This window comes from Apis mellifera, linkage group LG8 (assembly GCF_003254395.2).
Source record: "Apis mellifera strain DH4 linkage group LG8, Amel_HAv3.1, whole genome shotgun sequence".
In the NCBI taxonomy this organism is placed as follows: domain Eukaryota; kingdom Metazoa; phylum Arthropoda; class Insecta; order Hymenoptera; family Apidae; genus Apis; species Apis mellifera.
The window spans coordinates 2,476,199-2,501,299 of record NC_037645.1 but is presented as its reverse complement, the minus strand read 5'-3'; the positions used below and the strand labels follow the sequence as shown (position 1 = coordinate 2,501,299).

The 25,101-nt window shown below is 24.3% G+C and overlaps 4 protein-coding genes across 14 annotated transcripts; 2 read left to right on the top strand and 2 right to left on the bottom strand.

Moving 5' to 3' along the window:
• Positions 1–1,150: 1,150 nt before the first annotated feature.
• LOC413029 (serine/threonine-protein kinase OSR1) lies at positions 1,151–16,554 on the bottom strand. 7 transcript variants are annotated; one of them, XM_026442562.1, is made up of 15 exons: positions 16,312–16,554; positions 16,154–16,238; positions 13,843–14,403; positions 11,005–11,055; positions 10,805–10,917; positions 9,711–9,839; positions 7,047–7,384; positions 5,958–6,070; positions 5,405–5,655; positions 4,790–4,964; positions 4,168–4,403; positions 3,980–4,094; positions 3,650–3,906; positions 3,112–3,298; positions 1,159–3,031 (listed from the first exon to the last, which is right to left on the bottom strand). In XM_026442562.1, the coding sequence occupies exons 6-15, from the start codon at positions 9,824–9,826 to the stop codon at positions 2,954–2,956; spliced, it is 1,866 nt and encodes a 621-aa protein (XP_026298347.1). In that variant the 5' UTR covers positions 9,827–9,839; positions 10,805–10,917; positions 11,005–11,055; positions 13,843–14,403; positions 16,154–16,238; positions 16,312–16,554; the 3' UTR covers positions 1,159–2,953. The 7 variants fall into 7 exon arrangements, with proteins under 7 accessions (XP_026298348.1, XP_006559526.1, XP_026298347.1 ...); XM_006559461.3 differs by lacking the exon at positions 10,805–10,917; XM_006559458.3 differs by lacking the exons at positions 10,805–10,917; positions 11,005–11,055 and having other exon boundaries at positions 13,843–13,956; positions 14,031–14,403.
• LOC100577488 lies at positions 8,505–16,558 on the top strand. Its single transcript, XM_006559465.3, has 4 exons — positions 8,505–8,851; positions 15,670–15,888; positions 15,954–16,103; positions 16,391–16,558. The coding sequence occupies exons 1-4, from the start codon at positions 8,825–8,827 to the stop codon at positions 16,556–16,558; spliced, it is 564 nt and encodes a 187-aa protein (XP_006559528.1). The 5' UTR covers positions 8,505–8,824.
• Positions 16,559–16,786: 228 nt separating this feature from the next.
• Positions 16,787–19,421, bottom strand: LOC409969 (tRNA-dihydrouridine(47) synthase [NAD(P)(+)]-like). The gene is made up of 5 exons (XM_006559466.3): positions 19,204–19,421; positions 17,682–18,951; positions 17,222–17,589; positions 17,024–17,152; positions 16,787–16,937 (listed from the first exon to the last, which is right to left on the bottom strand). The coding sequence occupies exons 1-5, from the start codon at positions 19,290–19,292 to the stop codon at positions 16,865–16,867; spliced, it is 1,929 nt and encodes a 642-aa protein (XP_006559529.1). The 5' UTR covers positions 19,293–19,421; the 3' UTR covers positions 16,787–16,864.
• Positions 19,336–24,236, top strand: LOC413556 (putative sodium-dependent multivitamin transporter). 5 transcript variants are annotated; one of them, XM_026442560.1, is made up of 10 exons: positions 19,336–19,418; positions 20,494–20,615; positions 21,279–21,407; positions 21,495–21,699; positions 21,808–22,148; positions 22,216–22,335; positions 22,392–22,609; positions 22,764–22,981; positions 23,083–23,309; positions 23,398–24,236. In XM_026442560.1, exons 4-10 carry the CDS (start codon positions 21,502–21,504, stop codon positions 23,717–23,719), a joined length of 1,644 nt encoding a protein of 547 aa, XP_026298345.1. In that variant the 5' UTR covers positions 19,336–19,418; positions 20,494–20,615; positions 21,279–21,407; positions 21,495–21,501; the 3' UTR covers positions 23,720–24,236. The 5 variants fall into 5 exon arrangements, with proteins under 5 accessions (XP_026298345.1, XP_026298342.1, XP_026298343.1 ...); XM_026442557.1 differs by having other exon boundaries at positions 21,478–21,699; XM_026442558.1 differs by lacking the exon at positions 20,494–20,615 and having other exon boundaries at positions 19,347–19,418; positions 21,478–21,699.
• The last annotated feature ends 865 nt before the right edge of the window (positions 24,237–25,101 follow it).

The following is a 25,101-nucleotide window of genomic DNA, read 5'->3' as shown; positions in this document are numbered from 1 at the left end:
ACAAGAAGAACAAACAAAAGAAAAAGAACAAAAATAAAGTAAAAGTTTTAGAATCAGTGTCATTTTTTGAGTTTGTTAATGAAACTAATAAATAATAAACTAAATAATAAATTAAATAATAAACTAAATCTTAAAATTTTTTTATGAATTCATTAATTTTCCTTTTTAAAATCATATACTTATTATATAATATTACATAATAATAATATTAATTAATCAATAATAATTATTATTAAAAAAATTTTAAGGAATTTCACTAATTTGGATCTGTGTTTCTTATTGCTTCGCTAAATCAACCAATCAATAAAAAATGTTTTACAAATTTTTATTACTTTCAAATCTGTCTATTTGATTCGTAATTATTGTCAGAATGAATGCTAATGAATTTCATCGTAATCAAATTCTTTTTTGGTAATGAAAATTGTTATAAAACTTTAAAAAATTTGCATCACAAAAATATTTTAATTGATCGGTCTATTCTTATATTTATGATCAAAAATAATTTTTCCAAATAGGATGAAATAGAATAAATATTGAAAATCAACGCCATCTCTTGACGACTTTTGAAAGATATACTTTGACTTGATTTGATATGCGTTTGCATTACTTTATAGTTATTTTTCTTGATATTGAACATTTTTTACAATTTTAATTTTAGAAAATTCAGAAATATAATAAATTCATTTATCTAATTTTATCATTTGAAATAATATATTTGTTTTGGATAATAATGAAAAATGTTTAGATAAAAAATTGATTTTGTGAAACGTATATTCTAAGAATAAATCTGTAATAATGAACTTCGTTTTTTTTTATATGGAATTTCTTTTTTCAAAATTTTAAAAAATAAATTAATTTATTAATTTTTACGTAACAGTAGATTGCAAAATAATGTTATGTTATATCGTAATAATTCAGGTATTAATTAAGGTATAATGAATCTACTTGAAAGTTAGTCATTATTTTATTCAAATTTGGTTATTGATTTATCACAAATAATTCAATTTCTTTTAATAGTTCTATAAAAATAAAGAATAGTTTGAGAACTATCTCTTAATCATAATATTCAAATGCATTGCTTGTCATTTAATAATAAATTTTTTAGTTACTTATTGAAAATTAAATTTGATAGAAGTAACAAGCATCAATATTTTTTTCTTTCATTAACAATTTTACTTATAAGCATGAAATACAAAGGAATTTGTATTTTGTAAGTAGTTTATAAAAATCTACCATACGCTTCTTACAATAGTTAAAGGATTTCTATTTCAATTAAAAAGTATCATTCCTTTATTAGAATAATTCTAGGCTTTATCCACGAAACCCTTTATTTTTAAGCAATAAATATTTCATTTCTATATACCATCATATTCAGTGATATTTTCATATATCGCGAAAAATATTCATTTCGTTATTAATTTTATTAAGGATTTCTACATGAACCGAAATCATTCTACATGAAATCAAAACCATATTATTTTAAAACAAATTAATTATTATAATTTGTTTGTATCTTATAATTCACACATATTTCACTTTTCTTTTTTAAAACATATATATAATTAATCGTTTCTAAATCATTCTAATTATATTCGTTAATTATGATTTCAATGCAACCTATTTTAGAATTTATTTTTTTTCATATCAGATAGTTTTTTAAATAAAACTGAATAAGTAATTTTAATTTAATAATTCGTTTTAAACAATAAAAATGCAACATTTTATAATTAAATGTTTACGTAATTTGCTAGACAAAAAACATTAAAATTTTAATTAAATCAATATACCGAAATTTACAAAATATTTTTCTTTTTGTATATAAATTACTAAAAAAATTTGTTTAACCCATGATAGTATCTATTAAACGAAATTTGATTTAAAATAAAATTTCAAAAGATTAATATAGATCATTTCCTAATCCATCCGTGCATATTTATGTATAATCATTCTTTAAAAATCACCAATAGAAAAACAAATGAATTATAACTTTTTTCTTAATTATTTGCCTCTAATGAAGCCACAAAATAATAAATCCACTATTATTAATTCTATTTAATTAAGTACAAAACACGTTCCTTTAGTACTTTCGCGTGTTCTACGTGATCGTGTAACGTGAAGCATAAAGAAATACGCTAATAATTTCTATCTTTATATCATACAGGAAAAGATATGACTGCTTTTTTTTGTTTTTAGTATGATATGCATTCAAACATAACGCATATTTTCAAAAACTAAAAAAAACGTTTATCTGATATTTCAAATAAATAAGTCAGATGTGTTTTTAAGCACCTTTTAACAGTTTACTTATTTGCTTAATTATTTGAAATTCTGTTTTATTTATTTGTAAGAGTCAAATAAATCTAAGAAGAATTGATCGACTATTAATATTTACAGGAATTAATGCAATAATATGAATGATATATGTAAATTTATGAAACTACAATCATTAATGATTAGAGCAAGTGAAACTTAAGCCATTACGAAATTGGATTTTTGCCATTTTTATAAGAGTTCAGAATTGAATAACTGGCAGAGTTTACAAATAACTCTGATTAATTTCGGACAGTTTTCTTGTCTATTAATATCAACTTTTCGATTAACGATTCTATTTTCTATTCAGCAGTAAAGATCTTCAAACGATTTTTTTTTCAAAAACTCTTATCTGTAGGCAGCTTTGAATACGCATTCAAGCAGTTCATTCATAAATGAATTCTCTTCAATATCTATATTCTGTATTCTTTGCTTTATGTAAGAACTCTGATAAAGTGAAAGTAACAAAAGCTGTGAAAAAGAAAAACCAATAAAAACCAATAGTTTATTGTTTGAATTATTAATTTTTTAAAAATTATTTTCAGATATCGAAAGAATCGATCAGCTTTTGATACTTTCTATTCTCTGAACTGATTCCTAATAATGATGTTCTGCAAAAGTTCAAAAATTTCTATATGTTGTTTTAATCAGTGATGGAAATTTGAGCAAATCCTATTAATGCTTTATCATCTGGTACTTCATTGGGTGCATGACCAGAATTCTGAAATAATAGCATTTATAATTAATATATTCGAATATAATTTTAAAAAAAATTTTAATTAAATTTAAATTAAAATTTACCAATGAAAACGTTACTGTTCGTAACTGGCCGGCACTGTCTATGAGTTTTTGCAAATTCGCTGCTATCACAACAATATCTTTGCCATCAACCAATCCTGCACCAACTAATTCTGCTGCGATTCCTTCGGCAGAATCCACTCCAACAGCAAATTCAAATCTAATATCGTTAAGCTCTCGCTTTTGGTTACTAAATAAAATAAAAAAAATTGTCTATTTAATATGAAATTTTTTATGCTAGAGAAAAGTGAAGTTTTTGTGAGAAAAAAAGGAATAGTTATAAAGGATTAGAAGTTGGAACATACTCGAATTTATCCATAAGGGAAAAATGGGTTTCAGGACGTCTGCAATAAGAATAAATCATTGTAAATTGTAATAAATGTAATAATTGGGGGAAAAAATAGAAAATTATAAGATAATGATTTTATATTCTAAAAAAAATTTTCTAAGAATTATTAAAACTTTAAAAAATTTAGCATTTAATTATATTAATATTAAACAGAAGTAAAATAGAATTAATAAATATTAAAATAAAATGTACCGTAATCTTAACACCAAATTTATAGGAATACTTGGTTCATGCTGCACAACAATATGGCTTTGTGCTGATTTCAATCGTCCAAAGAATTCTTCTTCGTCTTCGTCACTACTAGATACATTTTCAATTGTATTAACTGGCAAAGCTTCTTTGCTTTCATCACCACTAGACACACTATCTTCTTCTTCTGAAGACCAAACCCACTCTCCTGTAACTGTTCTGTGCAAACGTCCCGATGTGCCAGGTTGTCTTTTCGAAGCCTAAAATAATTGCATAAAATATTAATATAAATAAAAATATAGTTAATAAAATAGTATAGTTAAAAAAATACACCTTTTGCACTCGAGTTTCAAGACTAGGACCACAAGCTACCAAAGTCTGTTGTAAATATTTTTTATCTTTTGCTTTTTTGAAAAATGGATGTTTCAACAATTCTGTTGCTGTTGGTCTGTAAATATTATTTTTAATATTTAATGTAAATGATATTTTAAAAATTTTAAAAAAATTTCAAAAGAAGAAACCTTTTTGTCGGATCTTTTTGCAAACAATCGACGATCATTTTTCGGAATGTTTTGCCATAAGCTTTATATTGATCTTTATCATCGGCAGCAGTATCTAAAGTTGGCGGATCATTTTGTAAAGTCAACATGAGCACTTTCATTGGTGGATACTTATGATATGGAGCAGTGCCACTAGCCATTTCAATGGCAGTGATGCCAAGTGACCAAATATCTGCTTTGAAATCATAACCATGGTCCTGTAAAATTATTTGCATATCATAATTGACTTTACAGTGTATGTGTTGTGAAACAAAATATCAAAAATAAGATTAATCATGCTGTTTATTAGTAACATGCTTTTTATTTCAGTAATAGTGAAAAATAAAAGAAGGTTGTGAGTATTAATAAATATTTTTGACAAATATCTGTGTATATCAATTAACATGCTCAAGAAAATATAAAAAAATATAAAAATATTTAAATTCTTCAAACTAGAACTCTTAAAAAACAAAAAATGTTATAAAACAAAATATAATATCTAAGTTTTAATTTTTTTTAAAATAAGTAATTTTATCTATTCTAAACAAAAAAGCATAAATATAAACATCAAAAATGCAGGCTAAGAAGTTGTAATGTTACTTTCCTCTCTCACCTGCTCCATGACCTCAGGTGCCATCCAACAAGGTGTGCCCACAAATGTATGTCTAACTTTTTGTCTGCTCAAATCTCGACCGGTTGCTAACCAGGCACTAACACCAAAATCAGCTATCTGGACAGTGCCATCTTCTCCTAGTAGGATATTACCGGCTTTTATGTCCCTAATATTATTCTGTTATTAAAATTTGTCTATGCATTATCAAAGAATCAAATATATTCACTTTGCATTTTATCAAAAAAAATTATTGGATATTTCGATAACATTTTCTGATTCAATTAAATACAAAATGAAATTAATTAAAAAATTTCTTTAAATAAACATAATATAAATAAATAAACATAATATAAAAATATAAGTAAAAATATATTAATATCAATATATAAGTAAAATTAAGAAAATTTAAAGATACTATCAAAAAAAGTAAAAAAAAAATTTTTTAAATTTAAAAAAAAAAAAAAATAAAAAAGAAAAAATATCTAAATTTGTTTCTAATTTAAATATTATAAATTAATTTTTTTTTAATTATTTTTATATTATTATTATAAAAATAAAATTAGTATATATTTATATTATAAATACAAAAAGTAATTAATAAAATACCTATGTATTTGTCCATTACTATGAAAATATTCGAGGCCTTTAAGCACTTCTCGTAGGACTGTCGCTATTGTAGCTTCATCAAATACTCCATGTTTACAATTTGTAGTTCTCGTTTTATGTTTGATAATGTCCAATAGAGATCCACCCTCTAGCAACCTCAGAACAAGCCAAAGCTCCTCTTTTACGACAAATGACGTATAATACGTGACTACATTTTCGTGATTGCAGGAGGACATTGCCTGTATTTCTTTCTGTTTATAAAAAATTTTTTTTTAAATAAAATTATATGTAAAAATCGTTATAATTTTTATATATATATGTCGATATATTTTCAAATAGTTATTAAAATTATAGCCATTTTTCAATAATAATACGATTTAATATCTTCAAACAGTAAATTAATATAGGCATAGATTAATTTTTAGTTAAAAAATGATAATCGCGATAATACAATTGCTAATAATCAAGGTTTTGCTCTATAATTCAATATATATTATTAATTTATATATAAATAACTTATATATATATAATATTTAAAAAAAATTAAAATTACCAAAAGTTCGTCCATGCTTGTGTTCCATTTTTCTAAGTTTATTCTTTTGATCGCACATTTTTCTTGCCGTGGAATGCAAAATGCTGCATGTACTACAGCAGTGGCACCTACGCCTGCAATAAACAATATATATATAAAATATATAATATTATATACACAATATTTTGAAAAAAAAAAAAAATTTTATTTTGAAATATGAATAGATTAATTTGAATATTGAAGAGATGTGATATAAAATGTTACAATACATTATATGACTTCGTTCACGATATAAGATAATTTTAATATTTTCTTTTTAATTAATTTTTCAAAACATTTATATTTTTATGTTAGTAATTTTTCTTAAATTTTTCCATAAAAAAAATAAATATTCTGACGTTAAATTTTTTTTATTATTTTATTAAAAAATATTAAAATGAAATTATAAAATATAAAATTTTAAAAAATATAATACTATTATATCATTTATGAATTATTTTTTAAAATTTTGATTTGTAATTTTATTTATATTGACCAAAATATTTAAAAATATATTAAAATTTTATAGTACTCAATTATTTTAAATATTTAAAATAAAATATTTCAATCTAAATAACTATAATATAAATTATTATATCATTTTATTTTTATCATTTTACTTTTGATTTTATAAGAATTTGTAAATTCTTTCCAAATATTTTTATACGTATTTTGTATGCAGTAAGAATTACTGGATTCGAGTAAGTTAACTAGGTTAGGACGTATCGGACACCGGTATACGTGCCTTAACTAAGAGTGAGTGAGAAAGTAATTCAAGTACGACAGAGACAATCGCGTAAACGCGGACGAGGACAATGCGTCAATTTGAAGTTCATCATTTACGATCGTGAAATCATTAATTTTTCGATACATTTTATTCTACAACTCTGCACTTTTATGTTTCATTTAGTGAACTAAAAAATTTTCTTGAATAAAATCAAGAAACAGAATCAACTATTCATCAAGGCCCGGTCATCATATATCACAAAAAGCATCCTCAGCCTAACAAAATCTATAGGAATTTTCGACATTGTAGACGATGAAGGATATAGAGAAGTAATGATTACTCACCAATAACCTCTTTCAGCTCATAGTCGTCCTTGGTGTTCGGCCAACCCTGCACAACCGTGGTGGAGCTCGAGGACGCCATTTTGTTCGCCAGTGCTGTACCAAAACGTGCGTGCTTGCTGGTATTTCGGGCGCCCCGCGCAAGTAGCAACACACCGCTCTTTAAACGTGTGCCACTGTTAGGTGTTTTAGGCTCACGTGGACCTCTTGTATCGACGCTTGCGCGCTGATGGTTATTTGCCGCAGGTATGTTCGCGTTTTTTGGCGGAGTTGAGGCGCGGAATGATTTCTGTCGGAATATCCCCGGTGAACAGGAAGGTAGAATCTCTGGTGAAATTTTTCTACAGAAATATTTGATTTTTCAAAAACAATATAATAGAAAATAAACATTTGTTTAAGATAACATTTACATAAGGTAATAACAATATCATTTATTAAATATTAAATCATTATATTTAATATGAAATAAAATTTGAAATAAAAAAAAAAGATTAAAAAATTTGTTTAAAGAGTTGTTTTTGCAAACAATACATGAATTAGAACCGTAATATTAAGGAGGCCACGACAATGTGTTTATTAGGTCTCAATTACATATAATTTTGTCAAAATAAATGCGTCGATAAAATGTCGACGCAACCTACGCAAGCCCCAATCTGATTCATTAAGTCGATTGGTCTTTCTTAGAGAAATCAACCACTTGAGTAATAAATTCTAATTTAGAACAATTTAATGTCTTCAAAGAAACTTTCTTTTCAGTACTTTCACTATTTTCATCTACATTATTTAAATAAACTTATTAAAAAAATTTTATTATAAAGAATATAAAATAATTTTTAAATTCACACTATTATTAGAAATATATATAGTGCAATATTTATTATTTAAAATAAATCTTATATAAAATACAAAATGGAGGGAAATTTAAATGTTACTCTTATCCTATTCTATTTTGAATAGGATGTTGGATGGATGAAATTGAATTAATGCTATTATCGGGAAAAAGTTAAATCTTATGAGCTCTATAATCTTCTTTGAACATTTTTATTGAGATTTACTCACACGTAAATATCGAGTAGCCGAGGATTACGATTTATCCAACATAAGCAGTGCAGTCTGGCGTGCAGGATTCGTCACTACTGTCGGTCAACAATTCAAAATATTTTTTCGGAGAGAGAGAACAAGAACCGCGTGATACGTGACCGTGATATTAAGGTTAATCCTGGTCCGTCTGTCCAAGTCCCACATAAACTCTGTCGATGGCACGCTCTCCATGATTAGTAATTGAAGTGTCATTCGCGCGTATATCGAGAAGCGTGTTAAAAAAGATAGAAAAAGAAGACTAAGCAAGAGGGTTAAAAAAACAGGAAACAGCCAGAAGTATAATAAAAGAATTTATAAGAATAGAAAATATATATAAAAGAAAAGAAAGAAAGAAAAATTAAAGAATAAATTAAAGAAACAGAAAAAAATATAACTATATATTGAATGTATCGTTCACGTTATCAATATTAATATCGAGAAGAATCAATGATTAAAAAATTTAATTAAACGATTGATAATCAAACATGATATTGAGATATTGAATTTCTGTATTTGCAAAAAGATCTATTGAAGATGACCTTTAGTTTTCAAATGACACATGACCTAATGCGTTCAAATCCTGTGCAAGATATAAAAGAGCCAAATGAAAATAGGTAGAACAGTAATCTGATTCACAGTTTCTGATAAAGGTGACTTTTTGTAAAACGGAAAACTGATTAAAATAAAATCATTTGGCTGCTATGTATCGACTAGGATATATCGCAATGGTAAGTATTTACAAGAATGTTGAAATTTGAATTGAAATTCAAATTGAAATTTATTTGAAATTAGATAAAAAAATTTTATTTCAAATTTAAAAATTCATGTTAAAAAATATTTTAAAATATCAGCAGATTTAAAAATAGAAATAACAATTATATTGAAAAATATTTATATGTTTCATGCATATATCTGCATCGTCTATATATATCGGTAATTTTTAAACTCTTTTAATTATCGTGGATGTACTACTACGTCATTAAGAAAACTTACTTTGTTTACATCAAACTATTAGTACGTCTCCGTATTTATGCCAATTTGTAATAACTCGTATAAAAAGATGTTAAATATACTTGTTAATATGTAACATCACACAGAATTAAATTTAATATTTGTAAGTTTAAATTTATGTAAAAGTCGTGAAGAATTGTAAAAAGCAAACAAAATGGTTATCATAATTAACTCACAATTCAAATTGTCCATTTATAAACTGAAATGATAATTATTTTTCAAAATATGAAAATTATTTGGTAAAAAATCATAATTTATATTTTATTTTACAATTAATAATAATTATTATAATTTCAAGTATGTTAATTTTCTGAAACAAATAAAAATTTAAATTTTCAATTTCAATTTTTATAATTTCTGCTAATATTAAAAGTCCCTAGATTATTTTTCGATAAAATCGATCATGTGACTACGCGCGCAACAATTCATTACTATCGATAATAATCGAAATTTAAATTTGAAAAGTAATTTAAAATAAATCTTCTAAGACCAATAATTGAAATGAATTGTTGGAGAAAAAATTGATGAAATTCTGAATTACAAAAACGAGCAAAATAAGAACAATGATGCACTTACCTATTTCTACCAAGAACTAATGTTGTTAAGAACCTGTTGTCTTGAAATTTCAATCGTTCCTCCTCTGTAGATATAGGCGCCGCGGCGCCAAGCGTGCCCGTCTTATGTTGCCTCATGTTGCCCGCAATTCTGCGCACAAAGAAGAAACATGTCTGTTAGATTGGTTACATATTTTAGGCGCACTTACATTTATATCCAATAAATTTATTAATTAACAAATAGAAAAATAGTTTGATTAATAAAATATTAGAATATAAATAAAATAATGATTTGAAATTCAAAGAATTTTTAAATCTTAGATTAATTCGTAATTTATATATTTTTATTTCATAATGATGAAATTTTTTTGCCTAAAATATAAATCTTTATCGAAAGAATTTAAATATTTTACATGAATATAAGTTAATTAAATAAAACAGGAAAAAAATCATAAATTATTTGTCGATTGTTAATAAATTAATTAGACATTCTTTTTTCAATTGGAGTATTATTATTTCAATGTTTATAATATTTTATAGAGAATTAATTATATTTTAATGTTATTAAATATTATTTTGATAATTTTCAATTTTGCATCTTTCCTTTTGTTATTGCAATAGAATATAAATACAGTTTTTTCTATCCTACCAACATATTATTCATCTACAACGCAGCCTGAGATCTCCGGACTGCCAGCGTGTGGAATATTTCTAAATTGGCGGTCAGTCGATTGTCACCTAAATACCTAAATGGAATAATTGGAGTTGGATTGGCGGTACCAGCTATTTTTAGCCAGCATCAAGGGGTAGTCCCTATCTTGCTACCTAAAAATAATCTAATAGCGAATGGATCTTTGAATGTTTTCTGTCCATATATCTTAGAATTTTTTTTAACATTTTTAACTAATATCAAAAATTTTCATCATGCTTGAACAAAAATTTAAAAAAATAAAAATTAAAAATCAAGAAAATGAAAAATATAGAATATTATATAATATATCAAGTTTTATGTTTTTAAAAAATAAATTTATAAATAGCTATTTATTTGGATTTTCGTACACGTCATTCGCAATTTGCTAATTAAGGTTTAAATCTATCCTCGTGAAAATGTCTCACCAGTATGATCTAATTGTCTCTTTAAACATAAGGAACCCGTACGCATTCTTCCTTAACATAGTCATATACAAGTTCTTTGTGTTAAATGAAAAATAATCCCCTACCAATTCTCCCTAAGAATGAAAACCTTCATTAGACAAAAAAGAAACAATTGTTATTAAACAAAGTGTTAACAAAAGTGTTAAAAAGTGTTCACTGACCTTATTATATTCTTGTGAGACGGTGAATTTTATTTTTTAAATATTTTGAAACTGCAACAATTAAAAAAAAAAGATTTCTCTGTAAGAATATATTAATTCAAGAATTATATATTATTTTTGAATATATATTACTATAATAATTAAATAATTTTAATTACACAAAAGTTTTAATTTTCAATTCAAGATTATTTAAATTTTAATTGATTAAATTATAATGGTTGATGGCATGAAAATACAAAGATTCTAATTTTAAAGAATAAAAAAAATAGTATGATTAGATTATTTGCGACTTCTAAATTATTAATATGAAGAAAATAATGTATTAAAATGACAATAAACATATCGTGTAAAGTTTCAATAGAATTCTTATTAGGTTTACGCTGACTGAGACGAAGAATCTAATTGATTTCCTAAATTAACGAGTCTAATAGTCTCTTCTCTGCTAATCGTTCTCGTTTACGAGCCGCGTCCCGTTCAGAATTTCGTGTTCTAAATTACGCGCTAACTGGTCGCTTTATTTCTTGTAATTTTTCAATGTCCAACAAATTGTTAAATTTCTTAGCTAAAAATTATTATTACTTTATATTATTTTTTATCTAATATATTGATTTTTTCTTTTTTTCTGATTTGAAAAAAAAAACAATTTTAAATTCACAAATTTATGACCTTAATTCTTACTTTATGATAATTCAATCATGAAGATTTAAGATTGATAATATAATGATTATTAATAAATGTAAATTACATTAATACATTTTGTAAAATCTTAGAAAACGAAATATCTACTGTCCACAAGGTATATCCGATAAAAACTGTTTGCAACATGTTAACACTTGTCGATCGTTGTCAATATTATTAAAGAGAGCACATGTTTGTGTTTAATTTTTTCTTTGACAGCAGTTACGTGAATATTTATTCTATGGTATTTCATTTCATAATTGATAGTACATGAACATATCTGAGTACTTGGAATATATATATTTCATGGAAATATTTAATTCTTCGAATTGGGAAAAAAAGAAAAAAAAAAAAATGGATCTGAAATCAATAGAAAAACAGAAAATATTAAAAATCATAATAATTACGTAATCTTACTCTACTTTACTACGTACTCTATTTTAATGTTACTATTGTTGGATTATTTTCATAACATATTTCTTTATTGTTAAAAAATTTTTGATATTTGAAATTAATAATTTTTAATATATTAATATTAAATTATGTATTCCTCATCTTATGATAAAGAAATCTACTTAATAAAATAATAAAAATAATAAAAACCGATACAGAATTGATTTTTACTATATGAAACGACTTTGCATTGAGATCCATTATTATGTGTACTTATCAACAATGACTTTAAATTGGATAATCCTTTCCTTTATTCATTTTCTATAAATTTAATTTTCAATTAATATTTTCAATTTTATAAAAATATCTGATTAATTTAAATTTCAAATTTTATTACTAACATTTAAAATATTTTAAAATAGAAATTTAAAATTTCGAGTGAAGAACTATTTAAGTTTTGTCTAACGACATCCATCAATGAACCTTTGGTCAGGAGGTCGAGGATCAATTGGTTATTAACTCAAGACAGCAGTAACGGCTATTAAATCGTTTCATTGTCATGAAAATTGACGTAAAAAATCAGCAAATCACATTCTTATACGAATCACCCCAAAATCAAATAATTGAGATTCGATCTCGCTTGAATTAGCAATTTTTATTAAATATTCTTCTTCTCAATTTATAATTCTACGAATTCTAATATAATATTTCATAAACTCATTTCATAGAATTCTATAATGTTAATTTATCTCATTCAATTTAATTCATTTTATATACTAATATTCATGTTCTAATTCATTTCACGTATTATTTCTATTTTAATCTATTTATTCATAGAATTTTATTAGATATATTTAAAATATTTAGAAAATATTTTAATATTATTTTCTAATAATATAATTTATATGTACAAACTTAAAATAAATAAGAATAGTAATAGAATTTAGAATTTACTATTAATTTATAAATTAATTTATTTATATATATATATAAATATATAAATAAATAAATAAATAATACTTATTTAATATGTTCATTTTATAAAATATATATATTTAGAATTACGTTAAATTAAAAAAATATTATTAAATTAAAAATATTCAATTCTTTTCAAACTTACATTTAACATTCTCAATTTTTCTAATTTTGTTAATTTTATTTTCTTCTTATCCAATTTATATATCCAATATTTTTTTTTATCCAATATTTCTGAAAAATATTTATATTTATTTTCATGCTATATAATTTTCATATCTCTATAGTTTGATTTCATAATTAGTTAAAAAATATGCAATAATTATTATGAATTATAAAATCTTTAGAAATGAACATGTTTACTTAATAATATATAATATGAGAATACAAAAATGTTCATGTTTAATGTTTAATCGATATTCCATATTGTCGAAATTAAATATTCATGTCAAAACTATATAAAAAACATATATCATGCTGAAGAATTGCCATTTCAAGTGCAAAGAAACAATTATAGATTAAACAATCATAGATCATAAATAAATATCTAATTCTTTGTAATTCATAATCTTCTAATTATATTTAACATTGAACATGAAATAAAATAATTTCATTAATATCAAATTTTCTATATTTTTACTGACAATAATTGCTAATTTGAAATATAAATTATAAATACAAATCTTTTCATTTTCAGTCGATCCTCATCATTAATCAACCATCAAACATCAAAGTATATAAGAAATAGTAACAATCTTATCTCAAGTTATTTTTTATCTACTTATATCTTACCTGTCGGACGTTGACTTCACGGATCCATTCGCATACAAGTCGGCTGCCATGTCAATTGCATTTGTTCTCTCGCATTTCTCCTCACATTGAATATGTGTTTGTTCCAAAAGAAAGCTGTCGGATCAACCGATTTTTTAGCTCGTCTATTGATAGCCAGAAAAGGAATCAGTTCACTGACAATGACCAACCTTGACCGCGTTATTTGTTCTCACTAGATCAGTAAACCAAAACACAGTGTCTCTGGACACATTTACAGGAATCATCATGTCGATTTTTTATATATCAATATTTCAATCTTCCCTTCACTATTTATTTTTGATATGGTGTTTATATGATTAGAAGAAGCACACGGTGGAAGTACGCAATTCATCAGAAGAATAGAATCGCAAAAACATCACTGTTGGTAGAAACGCAGTCAGACCATCCTAAGTTCGTCGACGACTGAACTATGTCAGACGGGGGCACTGTCAATTGGATAAGTACCTACCACACACCGATATACTACCGCGTGGAGTATATGTTTAATAGCGGTCCATGCTGACAATCGCCCCTGGCCCCTTCCTGAAAGTGTTAATTTAATTTTAATTTTAGTTATTCAACGATGAATCTTATTAAAGTATAAAAAATATTATATGGAAAGAAGAGATGATTATAAGATGTTCAAGAATGGATTTCTTTTACTGTTTATTGTTTTCGGTTTGAAAATCTTTAGCAAAAGAATTAATGTTAACTACAAAAATGAAGGGAAATTTGATATAATATTTAATATATTTTCTATTCATAATCGTACAATCAAAAAAATCTTTTATAGAAGAAATTAGTAATATTAATATTATCCAATTATTTTTTAACATTTTACAATTAAGTTTGCAAGTTTAATATTAATTTATAGAAATATTTGATGGATCTCTTATCTCCAAATTTTTTCTTCTATTTTTGTTAAATGAGTGTTATTCCACTGTCAATTTAAAGGCAGTACTCTACGGAGATCGGCACGGGGAAGATCAATTTATATCGTATAACGCGAAGCACATCAGCTCAATCACAATCGACCTTGCTGACCGGTTCATACTCTGTTTTTCGCGAGAGTATCATCGTCTTCAAAGATTCATCAACACGTCACGTTGATTTCTGACATCACTATCCAATTGATCACGAGACTAGCTCGTTTAATCCCTTTTAGATTTTAATTAATGATTTTCATTGAATTGATTTAATATACTTCAATTATTTTGCGCAAATAATTTAATATAAATTTTAAGAAATATATATTTTAAAAATTATTCCTATGCAATAACAATATGCATTTTTTTAAATAAGAATTTTTTTTAATCGAATATTAATCTATAAAATTAAATATAATTAAAATAAAAACAATGATACCATAAATTTTTTATGACATTTCGTAATGTTATATTACGTCATCGTTAAAATTCAAACATTGTCGGAGTCAGCATTAGAGACCCATCAAACTTGATAAAGCATAAATCGTATGTGGAGGGTTCTGCCAAGTGGGAATGGAAGTAGAATGAATCGGTTGTTTAATAATGTAACTGACAAAACGCCAGAACGATCGTTGATTATTGATGGCTCACATTCTAGCAGATTTGATTTAAATCTCAAAACATTTTTCTTTGTTAAAAAAATTACTATTATTCCATCGTTATATTTATAGCTAATTCTATTACTATGCAATTCTTATATTTTATTTTTATATCCTTTACTGAATAAAATAATAGAAAAAAAATTAGTAAAAATTGAAAAATTGTTAATTACAGAAAAATATGTAAATAATTCAATTACTTTTATAATTTAAGAACTTTGTAGTTCGCAGGTTTAACTGTGATGGCGCAAGATTGTTACGACGTCTGCAAGAAGTGCAATAGAAGTTCTCAAGAATTAAAACCAGTGGATATTATTCATTTATATCCCCAATTACATTTTCCTTTAATACAAGATACACCTTATCTTCTTGAAGAAGATTTTATTAAAAATAAACAGAATCATCAACGTTCTCTTAACCGAAACAACAGAAATTTGTTGCCTGTTAGTTACATTATATTTGACAAAGAAAAATAAACGAAATCTAATATTCTATATTTTGCCTATAGGAGTATCATAGTCTATGTGAAACTATAACAAAAAAAGTGCAACTAGATGATTCTGAATACGAGTATCAACCGCCCTATTATCATGAAATCTACTGTAAAAGTTATAATTTGTTAGATAATTTGCGACGTGCTGTAAATCTATCAAAACAGGTAGATAAAAAAATAAGAAAATTGATTTTCGATAATTTAAGAAAAATTACCTAAAATCTAGAACAGAAGATTTCATTTGGTAGAATATTGTAGTATAATTAATTTAGTCCTTCATCATTCAGATGATTTTTGAACCTGGAAAAAATTATTCATATATTCATATATTATATGAATAAAATATTTTAAAATACATTAATTATTTGCTAACCTTTTTGCGAAATTTGAAAGATTATGTATAGGTGTTGGAGATTTTCCATTTTTTCTTCATTAGCATATATTTATTTCAGAAATGCGTGCATAGTGGTTTTCATTGCGTGCAAAGAAGTAAAACGCTATTATTGGTAAGACGGCGATGGGATAACGAATGTTGGGAACCTTTCGTCAAACAGATTGCCAGTGGTTGTGATTGCATGTGGCCAGTTTCTGTTCTCGGAGATATAACTGATCATTATTAATCTCTATTTTGAAACTATAGATGGAGCAGAAAAGTTAACGATTAAAGAGTGAAAATATCAATTTTTTTTTACCACTATTTAATTGATCATTTGCTGAAGCAATTGAAATTATGCACATTATATAAAATTATAATCTATATTATCTGTTCAAAGTTATTTATTTTATTTTTGTTTATATGGTAAGTGCTTAAAAAAATAAAGAAAATTTTTCATTTTTTTCACCTAAAATTTATTCCGTGCAATGAATATTTATTAAAATAAGGAAAGAAATATTATAATATAAAATTATTTTGTTTACGTGACATATTATTTCCATGAATTTGCTTTGTGTTTTGGTAAGAAATGAAATCCTTTGGGTACTTTTCCTAATAACATTTCTCTGAAAATAACGTATAAGTTAAAAAAAAAATTATATAATATATTAAGTATAATATTAAATATGATAATGAATGATAATATATTTACGATAATTTAATCCAATCCGCACAGTTCGAACTGGCCATTAATGTTTCCATGTCATCGCGGCCTTTATAAAATGGAGGTCTCTCATTTATTCTTTGCGGCGGTCTTTCTAATATTCCAACAGGAATATACCTGGAATATAATTAAAAATATAATTTAATATTTTATATGTAATAATTAATTATAATATCTCAAAGTTACCTATGTAAAAAAGATATCCATTCCAACATAAATCTTCTTGTTGTTTCAACACCACGAGTATCCGAACCCCAATGTTCAAGACCATATTTAGAATATTTTTTTAAGATTTCAAATCTTTCTGTACTTGATATATCAATCAATTTTTTTTCTTTTATTTCTGTAAATATCCATGGCTTTATTAATGCACCACGGCCTATAGTGACACCATAAATGGAATTATATGTATCTTGAACTCTTTGATAATCATCAAAAGATAGAATATCTCCATTTCCATAAACTGGAATAGGATGTGCTGTTTTTGCGCATTTTTCTATATAATCCCAATCAGCCAATTTAGTATATCTCTGTTCACGAGATCTTCCATGCACCTATATTCATTTGTTATTAATAATAAATATTTTTTTATAGTAATTAGTTATAATTTTATGATAATAATTCAAAATACACTTAACTTACTCACAGTAATCATGGACACACCCCAATCACGAAATTTTGGCATCAAAGTATGTGCAATAGGTTTGTCTATATATACACCTGTCCTAGTTTTTACAGTTAAAGGTATATTCATAACTTGATTAACAGATTTTACAACAGTTTCTAAAACATTTAATCGATTCAGCATACCACTGCCTCCCCCTTGTCTATAAATTAAATCTATAGGACAACCTAAATTTAAATCAATAAAATCTACATCAATTTGTTCATTTAGCAATTGTGCACATCTTGTTAATACTCCTGGATTATTTCCACATAATTGTATACCAAAAATATCTTCAGATTCATGTCTTTTCACTAATGCCCATTCTTCATGGGCTCCTTTCAATATTCTTGGTGCCAAAGCCATTTCTCCACAAGTTATATCTGCTCCATATTCTTTACAGATTCTTCTGAATGGTAAATTGCCTACTGTTGTTAAAGGACTTAAAAATATCTTATTTTTCCAATCAATTGTTTTTTTTTCAGAATTTCTACATTTTATTAAATCATAATCTTCAATAGGACCAATTCTTTTTTCTGTATTTTGATTTTTAAAAATTTCATTCTTAGTTTCATTAATGGAAACACTTAACATTACATTGTCCTTCATATTTAATTTATTTTTATTTGAGGATCCTTCAATTTGTTTAACACTTTCTGTTCCTGATTTTTTTCTAAAATGTTCATTTATTTTAACAATTTTTTCAGCTTTATAGAAATTATATTTATGTTTTCTTAATAGAATTTGAATATTTTTATTTAAATGATTTTTTGTAAATGGAAGTTTTTTTTTAAATTCTTTCTCTTTTTCCTTGTCAATAATATTTAAACCATCTTTTGTTAAATGTTTAGAACCCATTCTACAAGTAGTACCCCATAGGCATCTGCCACTGAGCTCAAAGAGATGACATTCATCTGAAATATCATCTGGCTTAATTTTTAAATATTCAATTCTATCGTGCAAAAATATGCACCGTTTATTATCACATTTCTTTTCAGGTTCATCTACTGCTTGATCTGCTATCCATGGACAAAGATTTAATTCGCGCTGTGTCTTAAATGGAGGTGGTCTTGCTTTATTTTGTCCTCTAAGTTTTTCTTTTTTATCATCATTTTTAAACTTTTTGGTTGGAGGTTCATCTAATAAAGAAGTATCATCATTTATATTAGTTGTATTATTTAAAACTTTTTGTTTATCAGTTTCAGTTAAACACTTTTCACTTAGAAGTCTTATATGATCTTCTATGATAAATCTGAAATATTTTTAAAATTAATATTTAATTATAGTATTAAAAATAATTTTTTCAAAAAATAAAATTATAATATTTTTATTTAGAAAAAAAAATAATTCAATTTCATTATACAATTCAATTTAAATGCTTATAAATGACAGAATACCACGCGGTTTTTATAAGTTGAGGTTAACCAATAAATTGGTTATAATAAATTGCAATAATTTTTTAAAAAATTAAAAAATTTAAATAAAAATAATAATATTTACTTACTCTTCTTTAATTAAACATACACCTTTTTGTTTATCTTCATTATAATCAAATGAACAATCTTCTGTACACTTATCATTGTAATCCGCCATTTCAAACAATCGATTACTTATACTGCGAGAGATCGATCATTAATCAGTAATCGAGATAAAAATCTCCATGAGTTGACAATTAAATAAATCAGTGAAACAAGCATTTGTTAGTCAGCCATTACGAAGGTACTTTCATTTTAAATAATTGCAGCACCTGCATTTAAAACATTTTTTTATAAACTTTCTTAATGTTAGAAATTTGACATATTTTTATTATAAATGCTTTTGTTGCAATCAATTTTTATTTATTCTTTATATTTGATTTTATTATCAATTAATTATTAGAATTAATATCAAAATAACTTTTATTAAATTATTAAAATTAACTTTTAAAAATTAGTACTTATATTTATTAAAATTTCATTATTCTATCTAATTCATGAGTATTTATTTAATTGAAAATAATAGTTTTTACTAATAAAATATTAATTACATATTATATAATTTTTACATAACATAAATATAAATAATCATTATATTGAAAATTTTTAAATATTATACGAAATGAATTTTGTTCAATTATTGCTATAATTATTATTCAAAAATATATAAATATAAATAAATAAATAAAATGTCTAATATTATTAAACAAATGCTTTGTTTTTAAAAACATTAATTATTTAAATAAGAATTACCTTTGCTCTGTTATATATGAATCTAATAATTCAAAAATGGAGAACAGTGATTCTCAATATAAATATAATTTTTAAATTCTTTTAAAAATTACATATTTAATACATATTTAAAATAAAAGAAATTTTAATGTACAATTTTTTTATTACTAAAAATATTCTCAGTGTTATCTATAAATAAATTTCATATCTATATTATTAAATTTTTAGATTTACTGTAGATATTCATAAGACATTACTATAAATAGATTTCACATGTAATTTTTTTTGTCAAAATATGATTTTTTAATAAAACTTTAATACAAAAATCTATTTACTAAGAAAACTTAATAAAAAAAATTTTTTCAATAAAGAATTTCAATGAAATAGTAATAAATTTTATTATTTATTTTATAAATAATTTCTAAATAATTGTAATATCAAAATTTCAAAATAATATAAAAATATTCTTTATAATTCTGATATCTATATGTTGCTTACCCTTATATTATTGTTTACGCTTGTTCATATTTCCCACGTGTTCTCTCTAAAGAATACTTATATACTTTATATGACTATTTTTTCGAAAGAACGCATTGAAATCCACTATCGACAATTAAAGAAGGTCAGAACCGCGACACGGATCAAGATTGATCCGTGTGGCAAAACATTTTTATTCGTTATATCGGTGGACGACGTTGCCACGCTCTTGGTAAGTTTACGAGTATATTCGTCAACGTTTTTTTTTTTTCATCATTATTGTATTGATACTGCATTATTTTTGATAAAAGCGTAAATTATTATTTCAAAGATTTTCATATAATTAAAAACTATGATTTAAATTATTCATAAAGTAGAATCATAAGACTTGAGTGATTGATAAGATGTTCTGGTAATTACACAACCAAACGAATAGTATTAAATGTTGAATATTGTCTTTCTAATTATGATAAGATTCTTAGATAATATTACAATTTTATTATAATATATAAATTAATTTTTTGTTATTATAAAAACTAGAAATAAATAGTGTTCTTGTGAACTTTTTTTGATGATTATTATATTTATTGTTTCTTAAATAATTTTAATTACTTAAATTTACTTAAAATTAAAAGAAATAAATATAATGAAAATTTAAGCAATTTGATCTAATCTTGCTTTCATAGATAATATTAGCAAATAATACTTAATAATATGCTATAAAGATATGATACTTGATGACAAAAACAATTATATTTATATTTAAACTGATATAATTGATAATATATTAAGTATATTTCTTTCTTTAAATGAATTCAAATAATGTTATTCATTAATTGATATAATTCACTATGTAATATATTTAAGATTGATAGATTTTTTCTTGAATTAATAGAATAATAGTATGGAAAAAATAGGAACATTACAATGGGAAGACTATCTGGTCATAGCAGTTACATTATGTATAAGTGTGGGTATAGGTATTTACTACAGATTCAGTGGTGGTCGACAGAAAACTATAGAGGTATATTTATCATTCTTTTAAAATTTTGGAATAATATTTAATAACAAAACAAAATTATGTTTTCTGATAGGAATATTTCATTGCCAGCAGATCTATGAGCATTGTTCCTGTGGGTGTAGCATTAGTTGTTTCTTTCATGTCTGCAATTACCTTGTTAGGAGTTTCTGCAGAAAATTACACATATGGAACACAATTTGTAGTAATTAATTTATCATATCTTATAGGAACTCCTCTTGTTTGTTATGGATTTTTACCAGTATTTTTTAAACTCCAAGCAACAAGTGCTTATGAGGTTTGTATTATTATTATATTTATATAATAATATTTGTATTTATATAATTTTAATAATACTAAAAAATTATACATATATGTATATAAGTTATATTTTCCTCTTCTCTAGTATTTAGAAAAACGTTTTGGAATAAAAGCTAGAACATTAGCTAGTTTTGTATACTGGCTACAATTACTTTTATATTCAGGTGTTGTACTTTATGCTCCTGCTTTAGCATTGGAAGCTACAACAGGAATTTCTAAAACTGGCAGTATTATTATCATTGGATTAGTCTGTGCTTTCTATTCAAGTATAGGAGGCATTAAAGCTGTTTTAATTACTGATGTGTTCCAAGGATTGCTTATGTTTATTTCTGTTTTTGTTATTATTATCACAGCTGCTAATGAAGCTGGAAGTTTAAAAAGAATCTGGGAAATAGCTGAAGAAGGGAATCGAATTCAATTTGATAGGTATATGTATATTACAATGAAAAATTTATATTTTTTTAAGAAATTTAAAAACAAACTATTTTCTTAGTATTTCTATAGACCCCACAGTTCGACATACTTGGTGGTCACTTATTTTTGGAGGTTTATGTACATTTTTATCACTATATGGAGTAAATCAAGTTCAAGTACAACGTATGCTAACAGTGAAGTAAGTATTGTAATGAATAAAATAAGAAATGTTATTAATTTATACAATATTTTTAGAGATATAAAAGCAGCACAAAAAGCACTTTGGTTATCATGGCCAATTTTATCTTTACTTTCAATAACTACGTGTTTCTCAGGATTAGCAATATATAGTAAATATTACAAGTGTGATCCATTACTTCAAAAAAGAATATCATCTACAGATATGTTAATGCCATTGTATGTTATGGATACTATGTCTGATAAACCTGGTTTACCTGGTCTTTTTATAGCAGGTAAGATTTTTATAAAGTTTTAAACAAACTATATTTCTTCTCTTAATATTAAATATTAACTTATATAATTATGTTAATATATGTTATAACATGTGTCAAAAAAATAATTACATTTTAATAAAATTCAAATAATCACATTTTTATATTTTTTTAGGTATTTTTAGTGCTGGTCTCAGCACTATTTCAGCAGCATTGAATTCTTTGGCAGCAGTAACATTAGAAGATTATATAAAACCAACGTATAAAAAATGTTGTCATAAGGAATTTTCTATAACTATGTCCACAACTCTGGCAAAGTTACTTGCCTTTATTTATGGAATTATATCTATTGCTTTAGCGTTTTTAGCACAATTATTGGGTGGTGTTTTACAAGTATTCATTCTTATGCATTATTATATCAAAAGATCATATTATAAATATTATAAATATCTTTCATATTTTATTTAAATGAATTTTGTTTATTAATATTATAGGCTGGTTTAACAATATTTGGAGTAGTGGGTGGTCCACTTCTTGGCCTTTTTACACTCGGAATGCTTACAGAAACAGCTACAGAAATAGGATCCGTAACGGGTACTATTATATCCCTAATATTTTTATTTTGGATTGCATTTGGACAACCCAGACCTGCACCACCAACATTACCAGTTACTGATATAGATTGTTCAAATGCAACCATTTCTATCTTACAAACGCAATTGTAAGCAATGAATTTAATTTTGAAATTCTTATATTAAATTTCTGAAAAAATATAATAAAAATATTTTTGTTTTTTTATTTTATTTTAGGAAATCAGATGATTCTTATTTTTATCTGTATCGGCTTTCTTATATGTGGTATTGTCCACTTGGATTTTTGATGACATTCATTATTGGATTATTCCTTAGCTTCTGCTTGAAACAAATGTTTAAAAAACAAAAAATTGAATTGGATCTCAATTTGTTTTTTCCTATAATAGCAAAACGAATACATCGCAGACAAATGCAAATTTCGGATACCAACTCAAATGATATATTAAAAGATACTACTACTGCGCCAAGAAAGTATATTTTCGGTGTTAATTCTGATGACATAGATATTATGGAAGATGTTAATACCAGCAAAGTTTAATTTTTTTTTCCATTTTTAATTAATCAGTTGTGGCTTGAAATTTGTAGATTTTAAACATTCCATATTTAATTTTATAAGTTATAAAAATATATATATAAAATTACAAAAAAATCTATGAAGTAGATCTTCATAGAAAAAATAATGACATGTTCAAAAAATGGATAGAAAAATTTAATTATCAATTTAATTTTAATTAGGTTTTGAAAAAAAAATATATTACTTTTTATTGTATTAAATGTTCAAAATAATACTTAACTAGTTGAGTTAGGAAACAAATTATTTGAACATGTTAATTTCAGGCAATATTGTATTATAAAAAAAAATACTTAACTTAGTGAATATTTAATTAATCAAATGTCTTCCGTCTATTGTTCCTAAACTGCCAGTTTCTAATTTTTTTATCTTTCAATGAAATAAGAAGAATTTTAAAAAATTATAGATATTATTTCACATATGAGCAATAATGAAACATAATGAAAGAGTTAAAACAATTAATAAAATATTTACAATACTAAAATAATACCAAAAAAAAAAAATACTTAATTACAAAGTACTTAATTTTAAATTATTATGTTATATAAAGTAATTTATAAAATTATATTTTTCGAAAATTGATCAAAAATTATAATTTTTTTTTTATAAATTAAATAAAAATATTTTTTTCAAATATAAAATTATAAATTTGAATTACAAATTATTATTGCGCACAATTAAATAAAATTTAATAAAACATATTCTGCTAAAAAGATTATTTTAGTTGTTATTTTTAAATATAAAAAATATTTTTATACAACTTAATACAATATTGAGCACAATATTCAATGTTTTATAATAATTCATTTCACGAGATAATTTATATTTATAACTTAAGTGTGTAATATAAAATATTTTAATTAATTAATGTGATGTTTACTTATATATTTACTTGCAATACTTTACTGTTTTTGGATAGTCTTAGTTAATAGAATGTAACAGAATATTTATTCAAACTTTGTTGTGTAATTTGGAGGGGTTAATAAAATAGTGTGTGTGAAAGAAAACAATATTAAGAGTAGCAGCAATTATTTCCAGTCTCTCCTCTTGTTTATCCAATGAAGAATGAAGTAGTTACAATTAACAGTAAGACAATCAAGCAGCAGGAATGGAAATTTATTGTTAGAACTCGAAACTAAAATTTGCAATTTTTAATTTTTTTTCAATTCTTAAACTATTTATTAACTATTCTTTTTCTAATGAAAATAAGAAAAATTAAAATTCCCGTAATTTCTTTAAATGTATATTTCTTCATTTTCTTTTCATATAAATTATATAATTTGTACTTGAAATATTTTAGAGTTTTTATTGAAAAAGTTTTCTTGAAATTAATTTTAATCTTATTTTTA